Raw genomic sequence first — 12,025 nt, forward strand, 5'->3', positions numbered from 1 at the left:
AGCCCTGCTGTCAGGAGCGGGGACTTTTTCTAATTTACTCAAAGCTCCATAGGATCAAACCTCAGCATTAGTCTTTTCCTTTGTTTTTAGGTTATTCATCGCCCCACCCCCGCCCCTCCTCACTGCCACAGGCGTGACTCAACATTGACCTCATTTGCCACTTTGGATTTGAAGGGACCTGAGAAAGGGAAAAAGGGGAGATAGGATTGCAGTCGTAAAAGGGAATTCCAGAATGATTTGTACCCATGGAAAGAGTTCAGTTCGTCAAATATTAGTGGAAAGCCTATTACGTGCAACACACTATGTGCACAGCCTTAAGACAAATTAATATTCAGCCCTAGCCCTTGAAAAAGTTACTGTCCCATGGGGAAGGCAAACCCGTTACCATGTCATAACAACGGTCAGTGCAAAAATCTGTACAGTGGCTCCCGCATGGACATGTAGCAGTCTGAGGAAAAAGCACTAACATGCTGTTTGTGTTGCTATGAAATGTTATTGGAGCAAGAGCTGGACCAGGAGGTATTAGCATGTGCCCTGCGGCAAGAAGAAATGTGCTCAGATATGGGGGTACTGCAGTCTTAGGTAGAAAGACTGTGGGTGCATTGGGTCCTGGCAAGTCTCATTTTCTCTTCTGCATATTAGAACAGGTTGGTCGGTAGTCGTGAAAGTGTCAATAATAACTCCCATATGACTTCATCAAGTAAGGACTGAAAAAGCAATGGCAACCACGAACTCTTCCTTCTGGGATGTCAAAGGAGGTAACCAGCCTGATTTACTCTGCGGAAGGTCGGTTCACTATACGTTCGTAAAGGGGCATTTTCCAGTGCTCCTGTGTTCCATAATTGTTCTGGGAGGTAGGTCATGGTTTTTAAATGTCATCTTTCCTCTGCCCTCTGAATCTTTGTCAGTGCAGAAAGTAATCACAGCTCCATCAAAAAAGGGGTCCAATGAAATGATGAGATGTAACTGAATGCTGTCAGTCTAGCTTCATTTAATTCTAAGTAGCACCTACACTGTGTTCCTTCACTCAGTCACATTTGCTGAGCACAGGCAGTGCCATAGACATAGGAGAATAAAACAGTTCTTAGCCTCAGGAAGCCCTCTCACGGCTGGTGAGGGGACAGGCAGATAAATCACTTCAGTGCAATGTGCTTAGTGTAACTGAAAGGGGTCAGAGATCTCAGGTAACAAGGCCGGAGAGCCTCATCCTGCATGCCAGCCAGGCCGAACCTGACCAAAATATCTGGGATGTTGGGAGGGCCATGGGGGCAGATAGAACCTAGATATAACGATTCACAATTTGCACAGTCGGCGTCATCCATTTTGTCTGTTCTATTACGGCTTTTGATGTGATTTTTCTTTGGGAAAGATGCAGCACCCAACCCACCCCTATCGGGTAATTAGAAAAGGCTTCACAAGTGAAAGCTGCTCAAACAATGATTAAGAATGTAGAAGATACGCTGAATGATATTCATGCAGATAAAATAACATCGTCAAAAATGCAGGTGCTTGATTCCACAGTTTAAGGCTAGCGATTAGAGAAGTTTCTAGCCCCCATTTAAAACGTTTTATTTGGGAAAAAATGTTAGCTGCTTTAAAATCCTTTCTGGAACTAGGAAGACTAGAAAGAAACAAGCAAAGAAGCAAACACACTTAATAAACTTCAATTTTATTCATTGTATCAGGGAGTGAAATTGTTTCTCTGGGGTCTTTAAAACTCTCCCTAATGACCTTGTACGAGGTGTTGGTGACCATAAACTTCACGAGCCCTAGATCCTTGATGATTCCATGGAGGCAAGTGCTCCAGCAGTAAAGGGCCCTGCAGAAATAGTTTGAGAAACATTTCCCTTCTGGCCTTACAAATAAGAATCTTCAATAAATATTTACTGACTTGGCTTGACCTATAGGTAGAAATCAGGAAATGCAGAATCTGGGATAGCAGTGAATCCTGCCCGAGGCATAAAGTAATTGGAATATAGTCTGAGTATTGCTTCTGGAAAGAATGAATGGAATAATCTTAGAACAGAAAGTTTCAGGCAAGTAAATGCTTGTAGACAGAATTAACAAGTGTCTTTTGTTACTTGTCTCGTGAAAGCAGTTTTCCCTATGGTCAGAGCTCAGTTAAAAGTATTTCCGGCTTTTAGGAAAAACTATAGAATATGTGTTAGGATGAGTAATTATTAATATAAGGTATGCTACGTAGATAGGAAGTTTGGCTTTTCATAATTCTTCATTAGATTCATAGGTAAGACACCTATACGGTGATCCTAATGTTTTTGGAGCTTCAATGTTTTCCAAATTCACCTGTCAGAAGTACCTCTAGTTAAGTGTGTCGTATAGTTAAGAGACAGCATTTGTAACGGCTGTCAATTATTTATTCATGATGAGATGACACTGAGGGGAAGTTTAAAATTAAATCACCAGAGAGGAGATTTGAAATTGTTTTGAAACTATATGTTATGTCTCAGTGACAGATACATCTATTTCTTTAGGATTTCTGAAGGCATGCTTAAAGAATTCTGAAGTCGTTGTCTTGACAATTCTTTTTCTGGCAGGATTTGTGATAGGACATCTGGCCTACAATTTTGTTGAGGTAATGTATGTATAATGTATGTATGTATAATCAACTAGAGAATACATGAAAGAAAAAAGACCCCAAAGCAGGTCCACTCCCACCTCTCTCCCTGAATATATGGAATTTTTTTTTTTGATGTGAGTACCTACTGAAAAATATTCCTCTGTTAGTAAAATTTTTGAAAGTGAAAAAACCATAGAGTCAAGGAGACGTAAGTTAGAGATGCTTAAGAAAAAGCACTAACCTGCAAGTGAGGGAAATCCAGTGGCATTTGTGGGTACCCCATCACTTCTGGAGCCTCACCCTGGTTTCTTTCTCCTGTACGTGAACAGGCTTCCTCCTCCTATTGTCTGCAGCTCTTGTGGAGACTAGTGGTCAAAGGCAGCAGGGAGTTGTGAGGAAGCATGGCCGCTCTTTTCTAACTGCCAGATGAAACAGAAAATATGTGTCATGTAGAGTATAGATAAAAGAAAATGTTCATTATTAACTCCTGATTTCAAATGCATAGGAGTACTATCAAAAACGCTTTGTCTCCACGCATTCTGTCATTTTTCTGAACATGGAGACCATGCTTGTACCTGTCTAGGATTGTAGAGGCCTCTAGTTCCTTTTCTGAAACACCACCACTGCTGCCAGTGAGCATTTTGGGGCATTTGCTATGTGCCAGGCTCCCCTTTCAGTGCTTTGTATTTATTAATTTATTAACTCTTGAGAACGCATTTGTCATCCCAGCAACCCATTGGAAGTGGTTACTCTATTCCTATTTTACAGATGAGGAAATTGAGGCATAGAGAGGTTAAGTAATGAAGATTAAGCTATTAATTGGGACCAAAACCTTTTAGGAAGGAAGACTTACACTTCAGTCATTGTTGCTATGTTTTTCATTCATCTGGGTACAACTTTCACGATTTATCTCCCATATACACATCTGTCCTAGTATCTGTGTATTAATTTTCTCTACTTGACTCACTGAAAGATTTTAAAATCCTAAGCAAATGTCTGCAACATCACAAGTACCTATGCCAGGTTCCTTTTTCCCCACTTAATTCAAATTAGAATAAATCTCTAACAATCAAATAAAAAAATACTTACCTGTGAATCACCCAAAATGGTCTCAGATCACCACTGGTAGGGGTTTCCACTTTGGAAAACACCGATTACTTGTCACAAGCAATGTTCTTGTAGCCCAAAGTCACACAATTCTCTAATGAATACGGGACTATACATATAATCCATCTGGACAAGTTGGGTCAAGAAATCTACCCCAAGACTCCCGGGACTAGCCTCGTAGATAACCTGTCAATAGTTGCACATTAGAATATGCTAAGATTTATATTGATTGATGTACCATCAAGCTAATTTCTGAACTTCAAAATGGCAGCAAACTAATTTCTTGTTTGCTTTTGTTACTTTAGATGCACCAAATTGTCTATCCTCTTCTAAGAACATCAAGTTTTTCACTTTATTGTTATTTTTCACCTTTAATTATATTTATGGCTGCTTTGGACGTGGACTATTATATACTCAAGAATGTGCTTTGGCAGGTAAGAACACATTTTAAAAACAAATTGTGGTCAATTCTTGCTCACTCACGTTGATAGACCTGTGACTGTCTATAAAGAAGACGAATAATTCACAGATCTCACATTTGTAGTTGTTTTACCCTCCTCATTCTGCAGAACCAGTAATTAAAGAAAGCTGAAGGGCGGGAGAATCAATGACTATTTGCTGATTGACCACTTTGGCTAGGCCCTGAGTAACTAGTATCTCCATTTCACACATAAGCAGACTTCATGTCAGAGGTCACAAACCTGGCTGATAAATGGCAGAAACTGCATTCTAATTCCACAGCTGACTTCACCTCAGCTGGATCTGTACGTTTGCCCATTTTTGCTGCTAAGATTGTTTTATTTGTGCCTTTCTTTTTTCTTAACCATGCTTGCCAGACTATTTTATTTTTCCTATCAAAGAACATTTTACTTTCTTTGGTTTTATTTTATTTTATTTCTCCCCGTAACATCTTGAGTTAGCTATTAGTTGTTTGACTTTTTAGCTTTTTTATTTTTGGTTTTTGTACCTTTAAGGTTTTTAAATTCTCCTGTAACTACTGTTCTAGGTGTCATCCCACATGTTTTGTTTTTAGTGTTTTTATTATCATCTCAGTCCTACCTAAATTTTATTGTACTTTTTTTGACCTGTTATTTAGAAATTGTTTTTAATATTTCCAAATAGAGCTTTTTATTACTATTTCTCTCATCACAGTGTGATCAGAGAATGTGCCGTGTATATCGATTTTTGTGATTTGTGGAGATTTGTTTTGTGGCCTAGGACATGATCAGTTTTCCAAAATGTTCTGCGTTTGTGTCACAAAAAGTATGTATTCTCTAATTGTTGAGTGCAGGGGTCGAAATTTGCTCTGTAGATTGTTTGGTTAATTATGAAGTTTGATACATCTTGCAAGGGAATATTACTCGGCAATAAAAAGGGAACAGTATTGATAGGTACAACATGAAAGAATTTCAAATGTGTTATGCCGAGAGAAAGAAAATGAGGCTCAAAAGGCTACATATTGTATCATTTCACTCATAGACCTTCCTTCTAGCAAAAGCAAGACGACAGGTTTGGAGCATAGATTATTGGTTGCGTGGGACTAGGCATGGGGGGAAGAAATTGACTACAAAGAGGCAGCATGGGAAGTTTGGGGGGTATTGGATCTGTTTTGTTTTTTAACTATGGTCATGGTTAAAGGACTGTATGCATTTGTTAAAAGTTATATAACTGTACACCAAAAGAATGGCTATTACTAGATGTAAATTTAAAGATAATTTTTTTAATTAAAGGAAATAGATTTGGACTTATTTCTCCCATATAGTCTTGTACTTTGTATTTACCATGCTTTCCCTCATGCTTTCTTCCCTTCCCAGTCAATTCAGTTGATTCAGTTTTCTTTATCCTTTTGTTCCTTCTGCTTGTTTAGAAGTTTTACATTTTATTTCCATTTTGGAAGCAGGCGCTGCCGATTGCCTATTTGATATGTATTCTCCCCTTTTTTTTTCTAACAGAAACTTACTATTTTTTGTTTGATATGGTAGTGGGCCCGCTGGGAAATACTACATTTCCCAGCATCCCCGACATATGTGGTAGCCTTAGAAAAGTTTGGCTAATGAAATGTACTATCAAAAAGTTTGCCAAATAAGGTTTCTTCTAGAATCAGCTGGTACGTGCTTTTCGCCTTTCTGCCAGGAGCCCTGCAGATCGACACGGAGGTAACCAGGAAATGTTTTACACAGAAGCAGGAGAAATTTGCCTTCCATTTTAAGAACACTTTGATGTTGAGAACTGTTAAGCTGGACTAGCAACAAGAATGATGGGGGAATTGGTCTTTTAACAATAGGGTAGGATCTCATGTGTTGGGAAGGCACGGTTGCTTTGAGGCAGGTAAACTAGAATACCATTCAAAGTTATCTTCCAGAGAAATCGTATAAAATATATAACCAAGATCTGATTCTTACATAGGTAAATGAAATTGGGTCATCTTTAGATGTGAAAATCTAATACTGTGTAATGAACTGATTTCACAGGTCTTGTTAACTGGATTAATTAGCTTTTTTGTGGCAGTCGTCATTGTTGGAAACGTGGTTATGAAATTCAATAACGACTCATGGGACTTGCAGTCTTGCCTGCTCTTTAGCATGACGATTGCCATTACGGATCCTGTTCTTTCTGTGAATTCACTGAAAAACATCGGTATGTCAGATTTACTTCTTTCTCTCATCTTGAAGATATGAGGATAACTTATTTTCTTTTGGTTCTACTTTTCTGCTACAAATTGTGCATCCAGCAGAGTAGGTATTTGTGCTGTTTTTCTTGACGATGGAACGTTGATTGACTTGAAAGGTGCATTGCAAGCACACCCACTCCCGATCTGGATTACATAACACCTGTTATAGTCTCAAAGGATTTTTTTCAAGAAGAAAATGTAACCTTTCTAGAAGGTGATAAAAATTAGCATTCTTATTCCATTCCACTGAATTCTAAACCATAAGGTAGAGACCCTGCTCTACCCCAGTGAAACTTTTTCAAGGTCTCGCTACTTTTTGTTAGAACTCCATTTTGGATGAGCTGACGTTGGGCAGGTGGTAGAGGGGGTCATCGTTTATTTAAAAGAAATGCGGTAAGAGTGTAGTCTGGCAAGTATGTTGTTCAGTAGAAGCTTATTCCCAAGAAGGTTTGGGGTCCTGCATACCTACTGTCTTATTTGGTAAAAGATGATTTCACTTTGAAATATCCCCCTGCTTATTTTATTATTTATATATATGTGTTTTATTTACACAGCAATACAAACATGAAATGGTAAGATGCCATTGTTTCTGTTTTTGACTCAGAAATATTTTTCTTACCAATTTTGAGGTACTGGTTATATTTAATGGAAATATATTGCCTTATGATTGGAGTGGAAGACCTCCAACCTTTATAGCAAATGACATTTCCATTTTATACCCTCTTACACCTATAGGTAAGAAAACAGAGGAGGCTTTAAGACATTTGTCATGGTAATATTCTAAATCGTCACAAGATATTTCTCAAAGAGTCTGATCCTGTCCTCTTTTCCTTCTCTCTTTCTTTCTAAGTTCAATTATTTTCTTTCCTTCACCTGTGTTTCTCTTTTTATCATTTGTATTCTCTTCCTTCTCCCTTTTCTGTAATCTCTTGATTCAAAGTGGCTACAATCAACTATAAACTTTAATTACTTACTGCAGTTTCCATATTCAAAAAAATTTTTTTTCATAAAGGGTGTAGATTCAAGTCTCCTATTTCTTTTTTTTTAAGGGTTTATTTATTTATTTATTTATTTTTACATATTTTTTTACTTTTTTTTTTTTTGCCTTTGTGTGTGTGTGTGTGTGTGTGTGTGTGTGTGTGTGTGTGTGTGTGTGTTGAGAGCCCACTAGCCCATGTGGGAATCGAACCGGCAGCCTTTGGAGTTAGGAGCATGGAGCTCTAACCGCCTGAGCCACCGGGCCGGCCCAAGTCTCCTATTTCTTGAAAAGAAAACTAGCAAAGATATTTGGTTGATATTGTCTTTATGTCAGGTGGTACATGGGTTCTGGATCCAATAACCATTTTTTCCAAATAAAGCAAATGTGACTGATTTTTATGGGGGAAAATCATTCTCTCAGTCTCACAGCGCCATCATCTAAGCCCCATGTGTGAGTTAGATATGTGGTCCTATCTTCAGAACAGTTTACATCTATCTAATTGTCATAATACATGAATTTTTTTAAGGAAAAATATTTTTGCCCTATGCCTAAAACTATCATTCGAATATACAAAAGTAGAGTTCCTACAATGTGAATGGTGCTTCTTTCGATGTGGTGCCCTCATGCGCTGTAAAAACTGCACAACCTAATCTGAGGTGCACTGGCCCACCAAGAAAAGCTAGTGGATGTACACATGCAAGTTAACAGGCATTTGTCTATTTATTACCTGCTTTAAAAAAGTGCATAGGGCTCAAACAGTTTTTATTTTAAAACGAATCTGGAACAGGAGCTTGTAAAGGAATAAAAGACAAAGTTTTCATATGATCTCAACTGAGTGAAAGAATTAGATGCTTTGAAAAAGACTGCACCGTTAACATGGTTCTATCTGGGTTGTGGAATTACAGATGGTTTCTTGTTTTATTCTTTTCCAAATTTTACAATGAATTCATGAATCTAAGTTAGTTCTACATGAAAGCAATACAAATATGGGGAGTAATTCTTGTGGTGTTTTGCTATTAAAATAATATTCACTCTGAATGTTATAACTATAATATTAAAAACTTCATACACAAAACCATGTATTTTACTTGCTTCTGGTTCACTCACTGAATTCGAGGAGAGGATGAATGGATTGCTTGACCAGCTAAGTCAAATCTGCTAATACTCTCCAACCCTGTTTAACCAGTATATTTGTGTTTAGTCGACGGTAGTAATAAGAAGTAAGACGAGATGACTATAACTTACCTTGCCTTTTATTATCTTTGCTTCTTTATTGGCTACAATAATGAAGCAGGAATAACAGAAATAAACAGCCTGAATATTGATCCACAATCAGACACTGAGTAATATGAAATTCTGTAAAATCCTATCATTCAGGAGACTTTTGCAAAGATGTTCCCTTCAGCTAAGTCACCACTCCCTCCAAGAAATTTCCCCAAAGTCCCACTCAGTAACTCCCACTTATATCTTAGTAGCGACTGTTAGAAGCCGGAGGAAGTTGGGGAAAAGTAGTTGTTTAGCTGGGCATGTTCCCACCCTGAACAAAACAAGTACGGTTACCAAGAACAGGGAATGGATACTGGATGGGTTGGTACCCTACGTGTAAGTTGTGTATCACTAGGCAACTAATTTGATTGCATTTTCTATTAAACTTAACTGTTAATGAATGTTAAGTGCCAATAAGATTTTGTACTTATTTTTTTTATAGCAGCTTTGTTGCAATATGACCCATACCATAAAATTCACCCTTTGAAAGTGTGCAATTCAGTGGTCTTTAATATATTTAGAGTTACACAACCATCATTACTATCTAATTTTATAACATTTTCAGTACTCCCAAAAGGAATCTCATATCCATTAGCAGTCACTCCTGGTTCCCTCACTCTCCAGCCCCCTGGCAACCACTTAATCAATTTTCTGCTTATGGATTTACCTATTGTGGATGTTTCCTATAAATCACATTGTGCAATATGTGATTTTTGTCTCTGGCTTCTTTGACTTAGTGTCATGTTTTAAAGGTTCATCTGTGTTGCAACATGTATCAGTTGATGCTTCATTTCTGTCTGTGGCTGAATAATATTCCATTGTAGGGATAGAGCACATATTTTATCCATTCATCAGCTGATGGATTATGGGTGCTTTCCACTTCTTGACTCTTATGAGTAATGCTGCTATGAACATTCATGTACCAAGTTTTGTGTGGACATGTGTTCTCAGTTCTCTTCGATATATGTCTAGGAGTAGAGTTGCTGGGTCATACCGTGTACTTATTTCTCAAATGGGATTCTTGTGGAGTCTAACAATTCATGTTTATTGAAGCTAAATGTGGGGTCCTGAGAAGTGTAGTGTCCTTCTGAAGCTCAAGCATGGTCTGAGGCCATGGACACTTCAAAGAGTGCTGCTGCCATTGGAGCACTCTTTGCCATTGGAGATACAGAAGTCACAGTGGACAAATTAAAAGTAGCGATTGTGATTGTCTTACAGACCCATCCCAGTCATGGCTGCCTTCTTTTTTTTCTAGCATATTCCTTCTCTTCTGTTTTTGTGTTTCCTGTTTCAGAGCACTGTTTTCATATTAAATTATGTTTTATATTTCCTTTTCCAGGTATTTCCAAAATGTATACCGATATCATTAGAGGAGAATCAATGATTGTCTGTAGCTTCACATCCATTCTTTTTGGATTTTTTCGGAGCAACATACTTCACATATCTGTAATTACGGGTAGGAGCATATTTTTGTCTGTATATTTTCTAAAATCATGTATGGTGCATTCCAATTCATACTGAAATTTAAGTATTATACATTCAAGATGTCTTAACTTTAGTGCTTTCTCTGCACTTGGACCAATTAAAATAGCATATCAGGCCACAAGAAAATAATTACATGCCAACTGTGTGTGTTTTTGTGGACATTAAGGGGGAAAGAGTGTTAAATTATTCCATCTCTCTCAATATGCATGTGTGTGCGTACACACACACACAGAAACAGACACAGACACACACACACACACACACACACGCTGTTCTCTGTGGCTCAGATTTTCTTCTTTCCTGGATCAATCTGGATCTCAGTGAGTGGATACTAAGCATTGGCTCAATCCTGGAGTTGAGTCTGAGTGTGAAAACTGAGTATTTCAAGCAGTACTGGAGCATCAGATCCTAGAGGTGCTTCTAGACAGATTAAGGTGATGAAAGTTCACTGGAATATGGAGCATGTCATCTTGCTAGGTTTCCAGATGGGGCAACAGTAGAGAAGATGGGGGATAAAAATCACAGCTTAAAGAAGGAACAGGTGTCCTCCTGACTTGTTTATGTGACAGTTGTAGGGGAAGAGAGGAAAAAGGAGAAAGAAACACTGGTGATAAAGAGGGATTTGCAGTGTCTCTTGATTTAGGGAGGGACAGTCTTTGTGATTTAGCACTACCCTTGGCATTGCCTGAAACCTACTTCCTAACTGTCACTATTGTCCCCATTTATTGCGACTATGGAAAATTTCCCCTCTCCATTTCCCAAGTGCCACCTGCACTGGGGGAAGGGGTCACAAACGGACTGCAGGTTGGTAGGGATCCCAGCAAGGTTTGCTTGGCTCTGACGTAATTCATAAAACATTTGAATTTGGGTGGACATTCAGGTATCTTTTGGTTGGACCTTCACTCTCCAGCTTGTCACAGGCTTTTCACATTATTCCCATGACTGGCTTCTGAGGGCATTTGAGTCTGCCATGCCTGGATAAGCAACCCTCAAGCTGCAGACCATACGGGAAATATATCCCCCGAGGGCCTCTTTTGCCATGCTCTCATGGGAAACTCCCATCTGCTGCAGAACAAGGTCTCCATTCAAAATCTCAAGAGCAAATCAATGGGTGTAGACCCAAATGTCATCAATGAAAGACACAAGTCCAACTTTGCTTTTTCTTGTTTTCTTTCTCTAGTGTACCACGTCCTCGTGGACCTCATCTTGAACATCTCGGGAAGCATAATATGTGGATATTGGTGTGCAAAAATCGTTCATTTTATATTCACTGACCTTTTTAGCAACACACTGACTAGTATCGTTCTTTACTTTTCGATGGTGTACATGATTTTCTACATTGGTAAGGCAGAAACAAGTACCAAACAAATGCCATCCTCAGTGTGAACTTTGTTCGTCACCATATCCCTGACCTTGAATCCAGTTGCTTTTCCCCAACTACTTCCCCTTGTTGTGGCCCCTCTCTGCCTCTGGTCATGTCATCTTTCTGCCACCTCCAGCTCTTTCCTGGTCTCTCCAAATTCCCTTAATTTAACCACGTGTCCTTTCCCTTTGCATTCTTCTTCTATGTAGTTACTCTTCCTTTCTGAACTCCATCCTTTGACCTTGTCTTTAGTCACTGGCAGTCCCTTGGAGGAGGAATCAGCAGTCAGTGATTTCTGCTCTGACCCTTAGTAACCCATCTCTAGAATGAGAAAGTTGGGAAAGATGCTCCTGAGGTCTTTTCCAGTTCAACAGTCTAATTTAGTGAGTCTCAAAATGGTGGCTGGCCCTTACCCGAGGCTAGGAGACAGGAAAGGAGAGGGAGAAATCAGGTATATATGTATCTGGAAGAGAAGCAAGAGAGTGGAATAAACAATCATTTGCTAGTTTAGTCCTGAAAATTATGTGCAATTCAAATTCCTCTGTCATTATTTATTGGACACTCATTCGTTTACGT

At 38.7% G+C, this 12,025-nt stretch overlaps 1 protein-coding gene across 1 annotated transcript in view; it reads left to right on the plus strand.

The window, feature by feature from the left end:
• Positions 1-718: 718 nt before the first annotated feature.
• SLC9C2 (solute carrier family 9 member C2 (putative)) overlaps positions 719-12,025 on the plus strand; it is a gene marked incomplete at its 5' end in the record, with an annotated part of 57,536 nt that continues 46,229 nt past the window's right edge. Inside the window, 6 exons of the mRNA XM_081025687.1 lie at positions 719-854; positions 2,493-2,593; positions 3,991-4,119; positions 6,157-6,322; positions 9,941-10,057; positions 11,267-11,428. Of these exons, the coding sequence (XP_080881813.1) occupies positions 719-854; positions 2,493-2,593; positions 3,991-4,119; positions 6,157-6,322; positions 9,941-10,057; positions 11,267-11,428 (811 nt within the window). The remainder of the gene's footprint in view (positions 855-2,492; positions 2,594-3,990; positions 4,120-6,156; positions 6,323-9,940; positions 10,058-11,266; positions 11,429-12,025) is intronic.

Source organism: Rhinolophus hipposideros (assembly GCF_964194185.1).
Source record: "Rhinolophus hipposideros genome assembly, chromosome: 19".
Lineage (NCBI taxonomy): Eukaryota > Metazoa > Chordata > Mammalia > Chiroptera > Rhinolophidae > Rhinolophus > Rhinolophus hipposideros.